At 44.8% G+C, this 18,846-nt stretch overlaps 1 protein-coding gene across 2 annotated transcripts in view; it reads right to left on the bottom strand.

Annotated features, from left to right (window-relative positions):
* The window catches only part of C8A (complement C8 alpha chain), a 67,859-nt gene that overhangs the window by 33,255 nt on the left and 15,758 nt on the right, over positions 1-18,846 (bottom strand). The window contains exons 3-7 of one of the 2 annotated variants that reach the window (XM_062191408.1): positions 17,154-17,298; positions 16,134-16,281; positions 9,001-9,190; positions 4,909-5,109; positions 2,771-3,011 (exon numbers count right to left, since the gene is read on the bottom strand). In XM_062191408.1, coding sequence (XP_062047392.1) covers positions 2,771-3,011; positions 4,909-5,109; positions 9,001-9,190; positions 16,134-16,281; positions 17,154-17,298 — 925 coding nt within the window. The remainder of the gene's footprint in view (positions 1-2,770; positions 3,012-4,908; positions 5,110-9,000; positions 9,191-16,133; positions 16,282-17,153; positions 17,299-18,846) is intronic. The other variant, XM_062191409.1, reaches the window with a different exon arrangement.

Below are 18,846 nucleotides of genomic sequence, written 5' to 3'. Positions count from 1 at the left end.
CAATTAATTAGTAGTCCCATACCAAAGCCAGGAGTCCAGATGAAAGCTCTACCATGAACACATGGTGGAAATCCATGGGGCCAGGGCTCCAACGCCAGATCCCTGTAGCCCTGGGCAAAGTGATCACCCTGCCTGATGCATTGCAGTGTTTGTGTGGCTAACACTGGGATAACATCAATTTCCAACTGTCTCAAAAAAATTTTAAATGAGAATATCTAGCAACTAGTAGGTGCTCAACAAATGTTAATTCCATTTCCTCCATCAAATTTTTAAATGATTCTTAAAAAGACCTGCTTGAATTAAGCTTTTTTTTTATTTTTATTTTTATTTTTGATAGGCAGAGTGGACAGTGAGAGAGAGAGAGACAGAGAGAAAGGTCTTCCTTTGCCATTGGTTCACCCTCCAATGGCTGCCGCAGTCGGTGTGCTGCAGCGGGCACACCTCGCTGATCCAAAGCCAGGAGCCAGGTGCTTCTTCTGGTCTCCCACATGGATGCAGGGCCCAAGCACTTGGGCCATCCTTCACTGCACTCCTGGGCCACAGCAGAGAGCTGGCCTGGAAGAGGGGCAACCGGGACAGAATCCAGCACCCCGACCAGGACAAGAACCTGATGTGCCAGTGCCGCAGGCGGAGGATTAGCCTATTGAGCCACGGCGCCGGCCCTGAATTAAGCTTTTCAAACCCCATGTTTTTTTACATCGATCCCTCATCAGCTATTTATTTTGAATTATGATCCAGTACATCTATACATGTCTTTATTTAACTGGAAGAAATATCTTGCAGCACTAACATACCTTCAGTGCCTATAATCAGCTAAGGTATCTTCTAGTCTATCCCTTATTGTTGTTCAAAATTTTCCATAGGATGCACACATTTATTTTGAGACTTACCCTGGAGTTTCAACCTTCAATTTGAAAAATACTGTGATGTAAGAGGGTAGGAACCATATTTAGATTTGCTTGCCAGTATATCCTTAGCACCAGCATACAAGTATAATGTAGGCTCGATAGACCATCTTGAATTATTGGGAAAAAAAAAAACAGATTTAGAAATGGATGAACTAATGGATGGCCATAGCCAGGAATCTGTGTAAACGATCCCTCTCAAACTCCCTGTCTTTTTTTGTATACTCATCATGTATTAAACTCTGTGTTCGGTGCTAAAGAGATAGAAAAATATTGAACAGGGTACTTCAAAGATCTTGTAATATAGATGGGAAGAAAAATTTTAACATTTGAAAGATTTTTTAAAAAGTAAACAGTAGGAAATCTGTATGAATGTGTTGAAAAAAAGAAGTGGCCAGCCTAAGCTGGTACATTCAAGGAAATATTTTTGTGCTGGGAATTTGAGCTTGGCTTAGCAACATAGATAGATGGTGAAATAACACCTTGATAGTAGGGGTTTCATTTTAGAGCACCTGAGACTCCATCTTGAGAAAGCACCCCCCTTCCATGAGATTCTGGTCTGAAACTCTGATCTAAAACTCAGACAATAACAGTACACTGCATCCCACTTGGCAGAGCATAGAAACTCCCTAGTATCGCTCACGCTTAAACAGATAGGCTACACCTGGACTAATGTTAAGATTGTAATTTGTCTATTGTCAAGATTCTAATTGATATTAGTTTCACCTAAGCCTTAGGTCAGCTTGGCCCTAGTAACCACGTATTCCCCCACCCTGCTTCCGATCCTAGCAACCATGTATTCCCCCCTCCCCTCCTTGTGGTTTTTGCCTTTATAAACCCTGTTGCTTTGAGCTTTAGGGTCGAGAGTTCTTTAGGGCATGAGCCTGCTCTCCACTGCCGGCAATAAAGGACCGTCACATTTTATCTGTTCGCACTCGCTCTGTTGCAAAAACGGCTCATCTTTGAGCACGTCCTCATTGACTAGGACACTGGTTCTCAAACTGCAGTAAGCCTCAGGTTAGAAAAGCACAGACTTCCCGGCCATTCTCAGAGTTCTTGATTTGATTAGGTGTAAGCTGGGGGCTTCATAATTTACTTTTCTAGCAAGTTCCCAGATGATGCTGTGGGGCCAGTTGGGCACACACTTGGAGAAGAAGTGTTCTCAAGGTTAGAGTGAGATCATGCAGGCTGCTGATGCCATGCGGGGGAGTTTAGACATTATTCTTGGTCATTCAGGATACTAGGCAAGGAAATCAGGTTATCATGTGTGAAGTGGAAATATCTGTCTAGCGGCAATTGTGGCAAATGGCTTGGACAGGGTGAGGCTACTCTCAGAGACTATTTAGAAGCTTATTCAGGATTAAGTGAATGATGGAAGCCCAGACTGTCGCTGAAGGGGTAGAGGTGGGAGGATGGATGAGAGAGCACTGCAGGACTCAGAGATTTGCAGAGGACGGAAGGAAAAGGAAAAATCTGGGATGTCTCTAGGTTTTTAGCTTCATGGCTGGCTGCATAGTAGTTGCATCAATCAAGAATTTACATGTAAATAAAACAAGTTGTCACATTTCAAATAACAAAATCCCCAAATTATTTTTAAAGCAGTAAACGTGATGCAATAGGAAGCACATAATTTTGCAGGACTGGATAAGTCTGAGTCCAAATCCTGTTTGTGGTGCTTATTGGCAAGTCATTTCACCCTTCCGGATCTCAATCCCCCGGGAATATTAATATGCATGCTACTTATAGAGTTGCTATGAAAACTAAATGAGATCACCCAGGTCTTGGAACTGGTGAAAACTATGCTCTGGCATGTGTATATGCATGTGTGTTGAGTACTGTGTGTGCAAAGCATCTGTCCTACTCACCAAGAGATTCCATTTTTTCTGTGTTCAGCACCAGGATGTATTCATAAGTGCCACCCATGGATCCAGATGTGATGTAGTGGGTGCCGTAGTCATTGATGAATTTGGAATACATGCCATAGTTGTATTGCTCTGGAAGCTCCACTAATGCCTGCAGCATTCCCTCATCCAGTACAATATCGTCCCTCCTCATCTTAAAATGGGCAGTCTGTACCTTCGTGAAAATTCGCATGAAGTTGTATTTCTGCCACCAATGATCACCAGAGAGTGAGGAAAAGAGAGAGCATAAATGTTACTAAATGAGAAAAAGCACTTAGTAGCTGTGGGGAAATAGATATATGAGCATAAATACATACAATGGAATATTTTATTAAAAGATTTTTTTTCTTGGAAGTCTGAATTACAGAGAGAGAGGCAGTGACAGAGAGAGAGAGAGCCTCCGTCCACTGGTTCACTCCCAAGGTGGCCACAATTGCTAGGGCTAAGTGAGGCTGAAGCCAGGGACCAAGAGCTTTATCCAGGTCTCCCATGTGAGTGACAGGGGCCCAAGGATTCGGGTCATCTCCAGCTGCTTTTCCCAAGCCATTAGCAGGGAGCTGAAATTGTAGATGGTGCAGCTGAGACATGAACTGACACCTGTATAATGGAGTATTATATTCTACAAGCACGCATTAGACACCAGAGTGGGGCAGACTTCTCTCATGCTTTCATCTCTGCTCTCAGTGCTCCCGGCCAGATCAAGTTCTCATCAGCTCTCACCTGGGTTGATTACCACCACGATCTCTGACTTCCCTGAGTCTATTCTCATCTCCACACTTCCCCAGCTGGAAGCAAAGTGCTGCACTGTGCAACCTCCTATGCAACTATTATACAACCATCAAGCACCATGCTTGGCATGGTTTTGGTGACATGGTGAGATGTCCTTTGACATGTTGAAGAAATATCTGGAGTGTCTACACTTGCATGTATCAGGTTAGGTGCAAAGGATATGCTCTTGAATGAGATAGGTCCCAGCCCTTGTGCGGCTTGTATCCTAGTGGTAATCTTATACTATTAAGTAATAATAAAAAGCAAGATTCTCATATAATAAATAAAAGTTAGCATTAGAGGGGGCGGTCGATTGATTTGCAAGGAAGATAAACATCCATGTGCATTACTTCCAGGTAAAATAAACCTTGACTCTAAGTGACAATGAAAGTTTGCAGAAGCTATCTGCTTTCAGAAAAGTCCATATTAACATGCAATCCTTTCCTTTGGCTTAATAGCTAATTTGTGCAAAGCTCCAGAACTCAATTTACAGTTGTTGAGTCGGTTAATTTTTATAACTGTGTTTTCATCATCCAAGATAATTTTTTGAACCCCTACTTGAGCCACGGTCCTGGTGTCCATGTTACCAAGGCGTTTCGGTAGTTTTCTAATCAATTTAGTAAATATTTCTCTGCACCCTGATTAGCTCTCCATCCCCATCACTCCATTTAAGCACGTCAACCCCAGCTTTGTGGGAAGCATTCTCCCACGTGCAGGCCTTCCCCTGTGCTGTGTTCATGCCCGAAACATCCTCTGTCAACTTCTCTCTCCTTTTGTCTGCACAACTCATACTGGTTTTTAGGTCTCCACTTAGATGGTCTCTTCCTCAAGGACGCGTTTCTCCACCCCGCAGGGTAACAGGCGCTTAGTGGTGAACATCTGATGGATAAGTGAGAGATTTATTAAGTATGCAGCCAGCCCTCCTAGGTATTTGGAAAAGTCAAGCTTGCTTCAGAATTCCGATTGAGAGGGCCTGGCTCTTTGTCTTTAACACTTTACCATGAGCCATAGTTCCCTGTATGCTCCAAGTAACCATGAAAGAGGAGGGTGAGGGTGGCGGTGGGGGTGGGGGTGGGGGTGAGGGTGAAGGCGAGGGTGGGGAGGGGTGAAATGATAAGAGTTTAGTCTTATCGTTCCATTTTATTCCTTTTGTGATGATTCTGTGAGCAAAAGCGTAATAAGAAAAACAAACATGATTACCACCGATCAGACATTTCCAATTACACAAGCAAATTAAGGTTCAATTACTACTGTACTTTTTAATGCAATTAAGGTAATACGTGTTCAGCGTAGATTATGGAATTCTGTGAGATGCAGACATTATGTTTTAGTACCTTCTCATTATACTGGCTTAACTTATTCAAGAACGAAGCATCTTCCGACCCGGATACGCCCACAGTGCCTGATACGGGACTGCCCGTCGGGCCCACGCTAATGGTTGCTCCAGCAGAATGAGACCTGTCATTTTTCACTTTGGAAAAAAGGTCATTTCCATCCGCATACAACTCAGAGGAGATGCCAGTGTCTGCCCGCGCCTGGAGAGACACAGATAGCTTTAGCTTTGTGAACAGAGAGCTGCTTTTTCAGTTCATTTTCAATATTTAAATCTTTGCTTTGTAAAGTATCTAAAGTTTCAGATTATTAGAAGTAGTTATTTTAAAGGGCTAACCCAGACATCAGATTGATACAGAAAATATGGCAGTGTTAGTGTTCAGTGGTGCTACTAAAATATTTATTTTACACAATACACACACAGATGATTCTAATAACATGCTGTATCATATGAGCATGAATTCTTTTTTGTTTTAAAAATGTTATTTATTTGAATGACACACACACACACACACAGGGGTTGATCTTCTATCTGTTGGTTCACTCTCTAAATGCTTACATTAGCCAGGGCTGGCTTGGTTGAAGCCAGAAGACTGGAACTCCATCTGAGTCTTTCACGGGGGTGTCAGGGACCCAAGCACTTGAGCCATCATCTGCTGATTCCCAGGATACATTGACAGGACTCTGGACCAGAAGCAGAGCAGCCAGGACTTGAACCAGGTACTCCAACATGAGGTGCACGTGTCCCAGACAGTGGCCCAGCCCACTGCGCCACAAGCAAGGGTTTCTTTTCGGTTGGCTTCTCTTCCTGGAGACAAGGCCAGGTGCCTCTGCAATGGTGACCCACAAAAAGCCATGGCTGGGCATGGAGTGGGGAGGAAGGGAGCTGAGGAGGCTGTGTAGATGCTTGCAGTCTCAGGCAGAGCTGTGCTTTAGAGCTGTCTATGGCGATTTCATTCCAGACACACAATATGAGGGCACTTCAAAAGGTCCATGGCAAATGAATTAAAAGGTGTTTATTTTCATGCAAAAATTGTTTGAAATCCATGCACTGGTTTTCCTAACACACATTTTCCATGAACTTTTTGAAGGCCCTTTGTAGAGTTGTATTTCTCTGGTGACTTAAGCTGAGGCAAGACCGTGACCCTTACAGGAGCCAAAGAAGCCACCCACAAGAGCCTCTGAGTAGGGTGCCATGCCGTCACCAGAGATGCTGTTGAAACGGAGCCTCCTAGGGCCGGTACTGTGGCATAGAAGGTTAAGCCTCTGCCTCTAGTGCTGGAGTCCCATACGGGTGCCCATTCAAGTCCCAGCTGCTCCACTTACAATCCAGCTCCCTACTAATGTGCCTGAGAAAGCAGTAGAGGATGGCTCAAGTGCTTGGGTCCTTGCATACACATGGGCGATCCAGAAGAAGCTCCTGGGTCCTGGCTTTGTCTTGGTTCAATCCTTACCATGGTGACCATTTGGGGAGTGAACTAGCAGATACAGATCTTTCTCTCCTTCTCTCTCTGCACCTCTGCCTGAAAAGAAAAGAAAAGAAAAGAAAAGAAAAGAAAAGAAAAGAGAGAAAGGAAGGAAGGAAAGGAAAGGAAAGGAAAGGAAAGGAAAGAAAAGAAAAGAAAAGAAAAGAAAAGAAAAGAAAAAGAAAAGAGAGAAAGGAAGGAAAGGAAAGGGAAGGGAAGGGAAGGGAAGGGAAGGGAAGGGAAGGGAAGGGAAGGGAAGGGAAGGGAGGGAAACGGAAGGGAAGGAAGGAAGGAAGGAAGGAGGGAGGGAGGGAGGGAGGGAGGGAGGGAGGGAAGGAGCCTCCAGAGGCTGGAGTGTGGGGCAGTATTTGCCATGCTGGATCCCATATTGGAGCACCAGTTCAAGTCCCAGCTGCTGCACTTCTGATCCAGCTCCCTGCTAATGCACCTGGGAAGCAGCAGATGATGCCCCAAGTACTTGTTCCCCTGCCACCCACTGGCCTGGACCAGTACTGTTGTTGAGGCCATTTCAGGGAGTGAACAGGAAGACAGAAGGTCTCTCTCTCTCTCTCTCTCTCTCTCTCTCTCTCTCTGCCTTTCAAATAAATACATAAATCTTAAAAAAAAAAAAAAAAGAAAGAAAGAAGAGAGAAACTGAGCTTCCGTTATTTTGAGTCTCAACATCTCTGGTGATCAGAATTCCCTTTCCATGGCAGGATTGACGTTGGGTATTAGTAAGGCATTGTTGCTTCCAGCTGCTGGGAGTTGAGAATCCTTTGTTCCTGCAGCATGGCGCAGTCTGTCTCGCCTGACACATAAGCCTTCCCTGAGATTAGGACAACAGCATTGTCAGTGATTCCCATCATAGTCTTTATCGACCTGATATGGAGTAGAAGCTGGTGTGGGGATGGGACAACAAACCTGTTCAAAAATGGATGAATTAAGCTGCCATCAGAAATACTGGCTTCCTATATCAGAGTTCCAGTTTGAGTCCCTGATCCTCTGCTTCCAGTCCAGTTGTGCTAATGAGTCTGGAAAAGCAGTGAAAGGTGCCCCAAGTGCTTGGACCCCTGCAACCCATGTAGGAGAACCGGGTGGAGTGCTAGGCTCCTGGCTTCAGCCTGGCCCAGACCTGGATTTGGGGATGGAAGATCTCTCCTTCTCTCTCTCTCTCTCTCTCTGTGTGTGTGTGTGTGTGTGACTCTCCCCTTAAAAAGTGGATAAATAACTAAATGAATCTTAAAATAACACACAACTAACCACAAAAACCTGATGCTGTCTCCTGTCAATACTTCTTTCTGGAGAAACTGAGGAGAGGGGAATGTGGGACCAGTTATCTGTTCAGAACTCCGGATCCTGCCGTTTCTCTCTGTAGATTTACTGTGTATGGGTGTAACAGATGTGACTATGTAGATATAAGTTGTATTGACTATCTACTCTTCTAAATGATAAACAGCCTGAGTTTACTTCAGACAGATCTCAGTTTGATTCTTGTCTGTGTCACATACTGAAGTACAACTCTGGGCCTGACACTTTACCTTCTTAAGTCTCTCCTTTTTTAAGATTTATTTATTTTTATTTAGAAAGCCAGAGTTAAGAGAGAGAGAGAGAGAGATCTTCCATGTGCTGGTTCACTCAAGCTGGGCCAGGACAAATCCAGGATCCAGGAGCTTCCTACGGGTCTCCCATGTGGGTGCAGGGGCCCAAGGACTTGGGCCATATTCTGCTGCTTTCCCAGGAGCATTAGCAGGGAGTTGGATCAGAAGTGGGGCAGCTGGCACTCCAATCAGTGCCCATATGGGACACGGGCATCACAGGCAGTGGCTTTACCTGCCACACTACAATGCTGGTCCCTTAAGTCTCTTTTTTATATATGTATCTAAAATGGGATAGTGATCATATCCTTCCCCATTTTATTGTTGTGGAGATCAAATGGGAGAGTATATTAAAAGTAGAAAATCCAACTCACAGTAAGCATTCGGCATTATCAGAATGGACATTGGTAAGTCAGAATGTCTGAACATAAAGTAAGAGAGGGAAAGGCATAAATGCCCACAGCAGACTCTGGAACCGATCCTGAGCCACCTGGGGCTCCCAGGCATCCAGGAGACCACAGAATCTTAGGGATGGAGAGAGTCCTAGAGGTCTTCCTCAATTTGCAAGCATTTGCGAACAGAGGAAGTCCTTCCTGAAGCAAAATCCCATGCAAAAGACTAGCGTTTGAAAATGATCCCTGTGAACTGCTCTTGGTGAAGCCGGGGCCATGGGTCTCAGAACCCCACCCATCTGTAGGCTGCATCCTAACTCCCCATGCTTCACAGATTAGGAGGAAATTGCCCCTACCGCACCTGGGGGCAGAGTGAGCTCATCTCTCAAGGTCTTTTCCAAGCATACTTGCAGCTGGATAGGCCATCCCACTGGCAGGCCTGAGGACAGAGCCCAGAGATGTTTTCTTTGGTGTGGGGCCGCGGGTTAGCAGGTGGGTCTATGTTCTGCCTCCCAGTATCCTTCAACGCTGAGCACACCCCTGGGCAGGTGGAAAGGGGCCTGCAAGCTCTACACAAAATCAAAGCTTCCAGAGCAGGGAAGATCTGTCCCTCACTGCCACACTCCCCTTGCCGGACTTACTTCGAAGTGGTACTTCAGGAAGTTGTAGGGTTTCCGAAAATACTTGTCATCCTCTCCGTGGTGCAGACGCTCACAGACCGGGTCATAGCGAAGCTGCCGCCACTCCCCGTTGTACACGGTCTCACACTGGCCCCCGTAGTACCTGGCATCGTACACACTCTGTGCCTCTTCCTGGGTCAGGATATTGTACCTAAATTGAAAAGACAGCTTCTGAGAGGGAGTGAGGGGGAGAGAAAGGGAGAGAGCGAGCAAGCAAGTGAGAGAGTGCTTTGGAAAGGCAAAGAAGGTATAAAATGGCATCCTCTGGAAGATGTTGTAGCTGGAAGTTTGAACAGTAGTTTCTCAAACGTGTTCCTAGGAGCCCTAAGATTCCTTGGAGTGCCTTAAGAACCAGTTTAGGTAACAACGGAAGATTGAGTGGGCCAGACCTGGGCTCCCAATTTCCATTTAAATATTTGTTGAGTGAGTTAGGGAGGCAGGTACACAATTATTAAAAGTCCAAGCAGCAGAGCCAGAGAGCCTGGGCCTGATGCCCCGCTCTGCCACGTGGAGCTGTGTGACCTTGGGCACATCATTTACCTGTTCTGTGCCTCTGGTTAGTCCTTCGTAAAAAGTAGTTAATAGTACCATGACTTCCACAGAGTTACATATGGGTTGCTCACGCACATGAATCACAGCCATGCTTGGCATGCATGAAGTACTGACCAAATGTTGCTGGTGTTTCTGTGAACATTATTTCGGAAGAGGACACTGATGCTGAAAGCTAAGTTTGAAATATTGGAAGACTTGCACAGTGCCACGGTTAAGATCATAATCCTCAGAAAGGCACACCGAGTGCAGAGTTGGAAAGCCAAGCAGTCTCCTGCTTAATTTCCAGCTCTTCCACTTACTAGCTATGTGACTATGAACATTCTAGATGCTCTCTGAAGTTCTTTTTACTCATTTGAAGAACTGACATAAAAATATCTACCTCTCTTGGGGCTGGCATTCTGGTACAGTGGGTTAAGCTGTTGCCTATGAGGCCAGCATCCCATATATGGGCTGGATTGAGTCCTGGCTGCTCCTCTGCCAATCCAGCTCCCTGCTAATGTGCCCAGGAAAGCAGCGAAAGATGGCTAAAGTATTGGGCCCCTGTTTCCCATGTAGGAGACCTGAATGGAGTCCCAGGCTCCTAGATTCAGCCTGGCCCAGCCTTGGCCTTTGCAGCCCTTTGGGAAGTGAATCAGCAGAAGGAACATCTCTCAATCTCTCTCTGTCTCTCCCTCTCTCTCTCTCTCCCTCTCTGGAACTCAGCATTTCTAATTAATTTATTAGTTGATTAATTAAAAATAATAATACCTACCTCTCATGGGTTTTGTCAAGTCTGAATGAAAGTATTAAAGTAAAGCACTCAGTAAATGATACTTCCTTCTCCCTAACCCACACCCTTCCAGAAATATCATCCCCTTTTCCCTCGTTGGAGTATTTCAAATATATCTGTTTCATGTCCTAAAAGTACATGTTTTTATTATGTTTAGGTAAATGCAAAGTAGGTAAAATAAAGCTTTGATTTTCTAAAATGGCAAATTGAACAGAAAAAAAAAAAAAGAGAGATGGCTAAGGCTTCCAAGACTCAACAATCAAAGCCTCTTAGGTTCCAGATGATGAAAGTATGGCTTGTCTCCACTCCTCAGACTCCTATTTAGCCTTTCAGACCCAATTGACTTATTTTTTTTAAATAACTATTCAGTCTTTTCTTTTTTCCTATGTAGTCCTTTTTCTTCTTCTTTTAAAAAAATATTTATTTGAAAGACATAGAGAGACAGGTGACAAATGGACTGAATTTCCATGTACTGGTTCACTTGCAAATGCCAGCCACAGCTGGGGCTGGGTTAGGCCAAAGCTGGGAATGCAACCATATCTTCCATATGGGTGGCAGGGATCTAAGGACTTCAACCATCCCTTTTGCCTCCCAGGTTCTTCATTATGATCTGGATTCAGGAGCGAGAGAGATACTGAACCCAATATGGGATGCAGGCATATTGACCACTATGTTGAATACCCACCACAAAGCCCAATTTATTTATTTTTAGAAGGCTTTTATTTAATGAATACAAATTTCATATGTACAGCTTTTAGGAATACAGAGGTTCTTCCCCACCCCTTCCCACCCTCCCATCCCAACTCCCATCCCACCTCCCACTCCCTCTCCCATCCCATTCTTCATTAAGGTTCATTTTAATTGACTTTATATACAGAAGACCAACTCTATACTAAGTAAAGATTTCAACAGTTTTCACCCACACAGACACACAAAGTATAAAATACACTTTGGAAACAAGTTTTACCATTAATTCTCATAGAACACCTCGTTAAGGACAGAGGTTCTACATGGGGAGTAAGTGTACAGTGACTCCTGTTGTTGATTTAACATTCTTGTTTTTTACGTCAGTGACCACTGAGGCTCTTGACATGAGCTGCCAAGGCTACAGAAGCCTTTTGAGCTCAAAAACTTAGTCGATATTTAGACAGGGCCATATGCAAAGTGGAAGTTCTCTCCTCCCTTCAGAGAAAAGTAAATCCTTCTTTGATGGTCCTTTCTTTCCAATGGGGTCATACTCACAGAGCTCCTTCATACAGAACAGTTTTTGCCACTATGTCTTGGTTTTCCATGCCTGAAATACTCTCATGAGATTTTCAGCCAGATCCGACTGTCTTCGGGGCTGATTCTGAGGTCAGAGTGCTTTTTAGGGAATTTGTCATTCTATGAGTCTGCTGTGTGAACTGCTTCCCATGTTGGAACTTTCTCTCATTTTTAATTCTATCTATTGTTATTAGCAGACACTTGGTCTTATTTATGTGATCCCTTTGACACTTATTCCTATCTTTATGATCAGTTATGCACTTAAAATGATCACTTTAACTAGTAAGATGGCTTTAGTACCTGCCAACTTAATGGGATTTGGAGTCCCATGGCAAGTTTTAGCTTCACCCCTAGGGGTAAGTCCTCAGGAATGTGAGCTGAACTGTACAGCTCCTCCCTCTCATTCCCACCAAACTGTACAGCTCCTCCCTCTCTCATTCCCACTCTTGTACAAAGCCCAATGTCAATGTTGCCTCCTCCATATGGATTTCCTTGATTATCCTGGGCAGAAAATTGTTCCTTTCTCTATGTTCCCACGGCCTCTGGCATAGCATTTATCATAACTCTTTTTGCCCTCTGTGAAAAGGCAAAAAGGTAGATGAGCAGGGCATGCATTGTGAATAAAACCTGCCTCAGAGATAAATGGATAATTACAGCACACCTGGCATATAGTCGAAATTCCATGTACGTTAAGTTTTTTCTCCTCTTCCTTCCTCCATCTGCTTCTTCACATTAGTGGAAGTGATGTAATAATAGCTATGATGAATTGAATACATATTCTACTAGACATTTAGCATATATTAGCTTTCAACCTCATGACAATTTTGCAAATGCAGAAATTGAAGCTTAGAAAAATTAAGTAACTTGCCTTTAGTCACAGCTGGATTTTTCCCTATGATTTTTGTTTTTAACAGTGAAAACTGAATTCTGTATTTTTATTCCACCCTGCAATTTCTATCTCCTCATCCACTGAATGTGTTTCTTCCTGTAGCTTATAAATATAGCCTTTTTAACAGACCAAACAAAAATTCAAAGCACAAAAAGCCCTAAGATTTATTATAACTTCTAAGCATATGTAGAGCCTAGGTAGCTCTGGAAAGTCTGGTTGAAAGAGCCTCAAATCAACAACAGGAGTCACTGTGCACTTACTCCCCATGTAGGACCTCTATCCTTAATGTGTTGTACTATGTGAATTAACAGTATAATTAGTACTCAAACAGTACTTTATACTTTGTGTTTCTGTGTGGGTGCAAACTGTTGAAATCTTTACTTAGTATATTCTAAATAAATCTTCTGTAAATAAAGATAATTGAAAATGAATCTTGATGTGAATGGGATAGGAGAGGGAGTGGGAGATGGAATGGTTGTGGGTGGGAGGGAGGTTATGGGGGGAAAAAGCCGCTATAATCCAAAAGTTGTAGTTTGGGAAATTTATATTAATTAAATAAAAGTTAAAAAAAAACAAAAAGATCCCCAAAGAACATGAAAAGACAAACTCAGAGATCTATTTCTTATAGACTTACCACAGATAAAAGAAATAGTCACACATCTGTATAAAATTATGTGTATTAGGATGTTCATTGCATCATTGTTTATAAGAGAAAAATTGAAAAAAATATAATTATCCTTCAATAGAAAGTAGTAAAATAAATTATTCTACATTATATTATAGAAGAAGAGTCAACAAGCCTGAAAAAAAAAAAAAAGGCCAGATAGGAAATATTTTTGACTTTGTAGGGGACAGGTCTGTGTTGCAGATCCTTAGCTATGCCATTGTAGGGTGAAAGTGGTGTTCCAATAAAACTTTATTTACAAAAGCAGCTACTGAATTTTGTCTTTAGGCCATAATTTACTGAGCCATATCATAAAATACTATGTTGCTTAAGGAAAAAAAAAAGGAGGTAGAAAATACATAAAGCGGGGGGCGCTCTTCAAAATTCATTGTTAGGATGTGAGGGCAATCTGGCTGCAACATCTGTCACTCCATTGATCTCCAGGGTTGATTTGGCTGATGTAGCTGGCTAGGCAGGTGCCCCCTTCCTCCCTCACTGTTCCACATGCGTCCCCCTGAAGCTGCACGCTCGGTCGAAGAGGACGACCTTCCCTGCTAGAGGACCGGTCTTTGGTCAAGGGCATATGAGTGGCTGTGCTCCCCTGCTAGAACCTCCAAACAAGCTTCAAAATGCATTGTTAGATGAAGCCAACAAGTTACAACAATATGGATAGCATGATCACATTTATGCAAAATACACCCATATCTATAGTGCAGAATGCACATGGACAGATATTTTATGCAATATATATTACCAACACTTTTTAAAACCTGACCCAGAAGTACTTATACCAAACTGTGACAAAAGTAGGCTCTAGGATGGGCAGGGACAGAAGATGATTGGGTGAGATACAGAGACACTCAGTTTCTATGTCAAACATATATTGCTACTTTAATAGTAAATAAGACTTTAAAACTGATGAATGATTAAATCTGAAACAATGAGAGGTCAAGAAGGGCCTGTGAGATCTTGAGATGTGTAGAGAAACCATTGGGGTATGTGTGGGGGAGGCGGGGCCATTCCACTGCTCTGCATTCAGTGTGGGTGAAACACAGTGTCAAGACGCACACTTGAAATCCTCCCATTGAATCCATGAGAGCAGGGTTGTGGACCATGAGCTTTTTGTCAGTAAGGAAGGAATTATTTTGTAGCTCAACATCTCAAAATCCCATGCGTCTACTCAGTTTATTGCACAGTCACTTTCAAAATCAACGGCAATCCTTTTGATTGAGCTGTGGGCTGAATTCTGTCTCCCTGACATTCATAGATTGAAGTCTTAACCCTCCAACCCTCAAACTGTGACTATACTCAAGATAAACTTCTTAGAGAGCTAATTAAGTTAAAATGAGGTCATTAGGGTGTGTTCTTATCCAATATGAGTAAAGTCCTTGGAAGATGTGTGTTTGTGTTCACATGCACTTCCAGGAACCAATCCTATCTGGGAGGTACACTGGGATGGCAGGGTAATCAGACGCTAATGAGTGAGAGCTGCTTTCCCAGAACCCATGGCTGTCCCTGAGTGGCCGCAGCTTGGCTGCGTCCCTTTCTGACCACATTTCCACATTTCCTTATCTGCAAAGATCTAGCTGGTTACATTGATTTGTTTCAGTGCAACCAGCATGCAGGGAGAGGTTCTTATAAGACAGGCTCTGCTCTAGGAGTGGAGGGGATGAAATGATTAGTCAGAAGTAACCTCTGTCCACAAAGATTCTATATTGAAGTCAGGTGACAAACCCAAGGCAAAGACAGAGTGACAGAGAACTGACAATACCAGGATAATACCAGAATGCCATGAAGTGCTAGCCTTGGTCTGGGAACTAGGGGAGCAGAGATGCCAGGAAGCACACACACTGGACAGATGGAAATCCCATAGATGTCCCCAGCCCTTTTGGATACACTCTGAGACAATAGGATCTGCAGGAGGCTCTGGGAGCTGTAGGCCAGGACCAAGCCAGCTTCAGTAGGGTCAAGAGCAGGAGTAAAGACTGTCAGGAAAACTGTCTGTGGAAAGTGTTACCTATGGCTTCTAATCTGCTTGGGTCCCCATAATAAAGTACCATAGACTGATGTTTGAAACACCAGGAATGGATTTTCTCTCAGTTCTGGAGGCTGCAAGTCCAAGACAAGGTGCCAACAGGGTTGATTCCTATTGAGGGCTCGCTTCCAGGCTTGTAGATGGACACATCCTCATGTGTTCCCTCTCAGATGACTTCTCTGTGCACCTGCAGTACCTCCTTCTCTTCATATAAGGAGCCAGTCCTATTGGATCTGGGCCTCTCCCTTATGACCTCATTCAACCCTAATTACCTCCCTAAAATCCCTGCTCCCAAAGACAGTCACATGGGTGGGAGCTGGGTTTTGACATATGAATTTGGGGTGGGGTAAGGGGTACCAATTTAGTAGACAACACAAGGGAAGGAACAGCCAGGTAAAGAATAAGGGGAAGGCTATTCTAAAAAAAAGTAGGAACTAAGTGTATTAAAGTTCAGAAAGAAAGAGGGCAATGCATTCAAGGAACTGAGCCTGAACATAAAGTGCAGGAAAAAGAGAAGTTAGAATCAGGGCTGACTGACTCCCAACACATAAAGAGACTGTGGCCTGGGCATTAAGCAACAATGGCAAAGTCCATCTCACTCCAAGTTCATTGCACCGTATCACACCATGTTCCTTGGTTGTAAGTGCAACCGTGGCTCAGTTTAGACCACAAACAGGGCTGTCAGAAAGGGCACTTCAGGACATCAGTGGAGCCTTCATGGAACATGTGGCTTCTTCAGTGGGCTATGCAAATGGAATTTGAGGGAGAGGAGGCCAGCTGGAGGGGGTGGAAGGAGGGTAGAAGGAGAGGGTTGCAGAGAGAGAAATCATGGGCGACATCGTGGATGCAGGACTGGCAGGTAATGCCCGTGGTTGAAGAGAGACCATCCTTGCTCCCCAACAGCCCGAAGGCAGGGACTCACCCCAAGGCTGCCTTCTCTGAGCCTGGAATTGGGTCGTACTGTGCGCAGTCGTTTTCAATGGTCCTGACATCCTCACAGTTGTCCTCATCAGAGCCATCCAGACAATCATTCTCTCCATTGCATACAAGGTGGCGTTTCAAGCAGCGACCTGAGAGCAGAGAGGTTGTGGATGGCCCCTGGACCCCGACCTCCGAAACCCCAATCTGGGCCATCATCTCTCTGCCTCGGTGCCCAGCTAAGGTCCTGCCCCATCATTCCCTCTTGGATCTAATCCCCATGCTGCAGCCCCTAATAATCTTTCTAAGATGCAATTCTGCTCTGCTCTATATCCCTCTGTGGCTCCCCATTCCTCTTCTTCCAAACGCCACACCTGTGCCCCAAGTTACCTCAATGGCCCATCACCTTCCCCTCTTTCCAAAGTCCTGATGCTGTAAACATCCTGGGATGATTCTGAGTCCCTGACTCCCTGTGTTTTGTGCAGATTTTTCCCCCTAGAGACGTCTAATCTATTTTACAAGTCACAGCAACTCAAATACCATTTTCAACCTGCTCTAACTCCTCAAAGCACATTTGGGCAACTCCTGCCAGAGGGTCCCTCTGGACCATGTATGTATGGCTATCATAAGGCATTGTAGGGGCCAGTGCTGGGCATAGCAGGTAAAGCCGCCACCTTCAGTGCTGGCATCCCATACGTGCGCCGGTTTGAGTCCTGGCTGCTCCACTTCTGATCCAGTTCTCTGCTATGGTCTGGGAAAGCAGTAGAAGATGGCCCATGTCCTTGGGCCCCTGTACCCGCATAGGAGACCTGGAGGAAGTTTTGTTCCTACAAACTTGAAGTACTATTACTTGGGCTGCTGGCTTGTCTTAAAATGCCTATTCCTGGGCCCATCCCAATCTTTTAGAAAAGCAGACTCCAGAGGAAGGATCCAGGATTCTGCCTTTTAACAAACCCCCCTGGTAAAGTGTTCTGCGTGATCTATTTGACAGGCACAGCTGTTAGTCCGCTGGCATGCTACTCACCTGTCTCCTTACACTGGAAATCCTGTCCACACTGTGCTGGCCTTAGACAAGCTGTGGGACTGTAACAGCTGGCTCGATCCCAGATATCACCACTGCAGATGGTTCCCCCAAACTTGTTAGGCTGCAAGAGGCTCCGATGTCGGTACTAAATCAGATTTTGAACCACAGTCATGTCAATCAATCAACCAAGATATGTGCAGGCAGGTCTCAGCTCAACATAAGGAACAACTGTCTCCTGATTGAGAGCTGCCTACAGAGCTGTCTTTGAGGGGATGAGTGTACATAAACAGTCGTGTTCAACCAGAGGTGGCATACTCCCCACTCCCCAACCAGGAATATGAAAGGGGGCCTCCGAGCAGCAAACGGAAGCCTTGCACAAGGTATTTCTAGGGTCTACCTACTTGCTGGGAAACACCTCTCTTCTCTTTTCTTCAACTGATTAGTCTACAGTCATCTGTCAAAATTTACGTCGTGCTTCCCCTGGAAAGTCTTCCTGAGCTTCCCTCTCTCCCTGCACCTGTTGTGTAAGTCTCTGATTGAGCAGTCACTTGTCTGCCCCTCCAACCAATATAATTATGGGGTCGAGGGTGGCAATGGACAGACCATGTCTTATTTGGATTCCTACACTTGACACTTGATCTGTGGTCAGGTTCCTAGGAGGCACTTTTCCTTGGGAGCATTTCTTCTGGTCGTGGCATCTCCTTTTCCCCTGCACTGTATCTATGATTGAGGGGGGATGGCTTCACTCAGTTATGGGGATGTGTGGGTAGGAACCAGGCCCAGCCCTCAAGAGCATCACATCTGCCTCATTGCGGAGATTTCTTCAGAGATCGCCAGGTGACTCAACAAGGCCAGCGATAGTGCTCTCTGGGAATTTACTACCTGGAAGAAACAGCTTCTTGTGGCTGCAGCTGCTGGGAATTGTGGACAGTAAGTGGTCATCTCGCCTATTACATGGATGCAACCCACCCAAGGGCTAGAGACATAGTGAGCTCTGAGATCTGATCTCAGATTTATTTTATTTAATTAATTAATTAATTTATTTATTCATCTCTGATGAGTAAATGCTTTCTGATGGAAGGCAGGGAAAGATGAAATGCATGCCAGTCTTGGGGCGCTAGGGTTTCAGGGTAGTACTTTCTTTTTTTCTTGACAGGCAGAGTGGACAGTGAGAGAGAGAGAGACAGAGAGAAAGGTCTTCCTTTTTTTGCCGTTGGTTCACCCTCCAATGGCCGCTGCGGCCGGAGCATCTCGCTGGTCCAAAGCCAGGAGCCAGGTGCTTCTCCTGGTCTCCCATGTGGGTGCAGGGTCCAAGCACTTGGGCCATCCTCCACTGCCTTCCCGGGCCATAGCAGAGAGCTGGCCTGGAAGAGGGGCAACTGGGATAGAATCTGGCACCCCAACTGGGACTAGAACCCGGTGTGCCGGCGCTGCAAGGTGGAGGATTAACCTGTTAAGCCACGGTGCCGGCCTCAGGGTAGTACTTTCTATGGAGTGTAGTATCAGAATAGAAGAATTTCCCCACAGATCAGGATATTCAGAGAAACATGAAGTCCCATCCGTGCCTTCCAGAGGCTTAGGGTCTAACTGAGGAGATGCAGTGTGCAGTAATACAGCACATGCGGTGTGGAGGGCACCCCCACAGTGTCCGAGAAGGGAACCTCAGCCCTGTGTTACCTGCTGCCTCTCACTT

Source organism: Lepus europaeus, chromosome 5 (assembly GCF_033115175.1).
Source record: "Lepus europaeus isolate LE1 chromosome 5, mLepTim1.pri, whole genome shotgun sequence".
Classification (NCBI taxonomy): Eukaryota; Metazoa; Chordata; class Mammalia; order Lagomorpha; family Leporidae; genus Lepus; species Lepus europaeus.
Note: the sequence above shows the minus strand (reverse complement) of the source record. Positions and strands in the feature narration are given on the sequence as shown.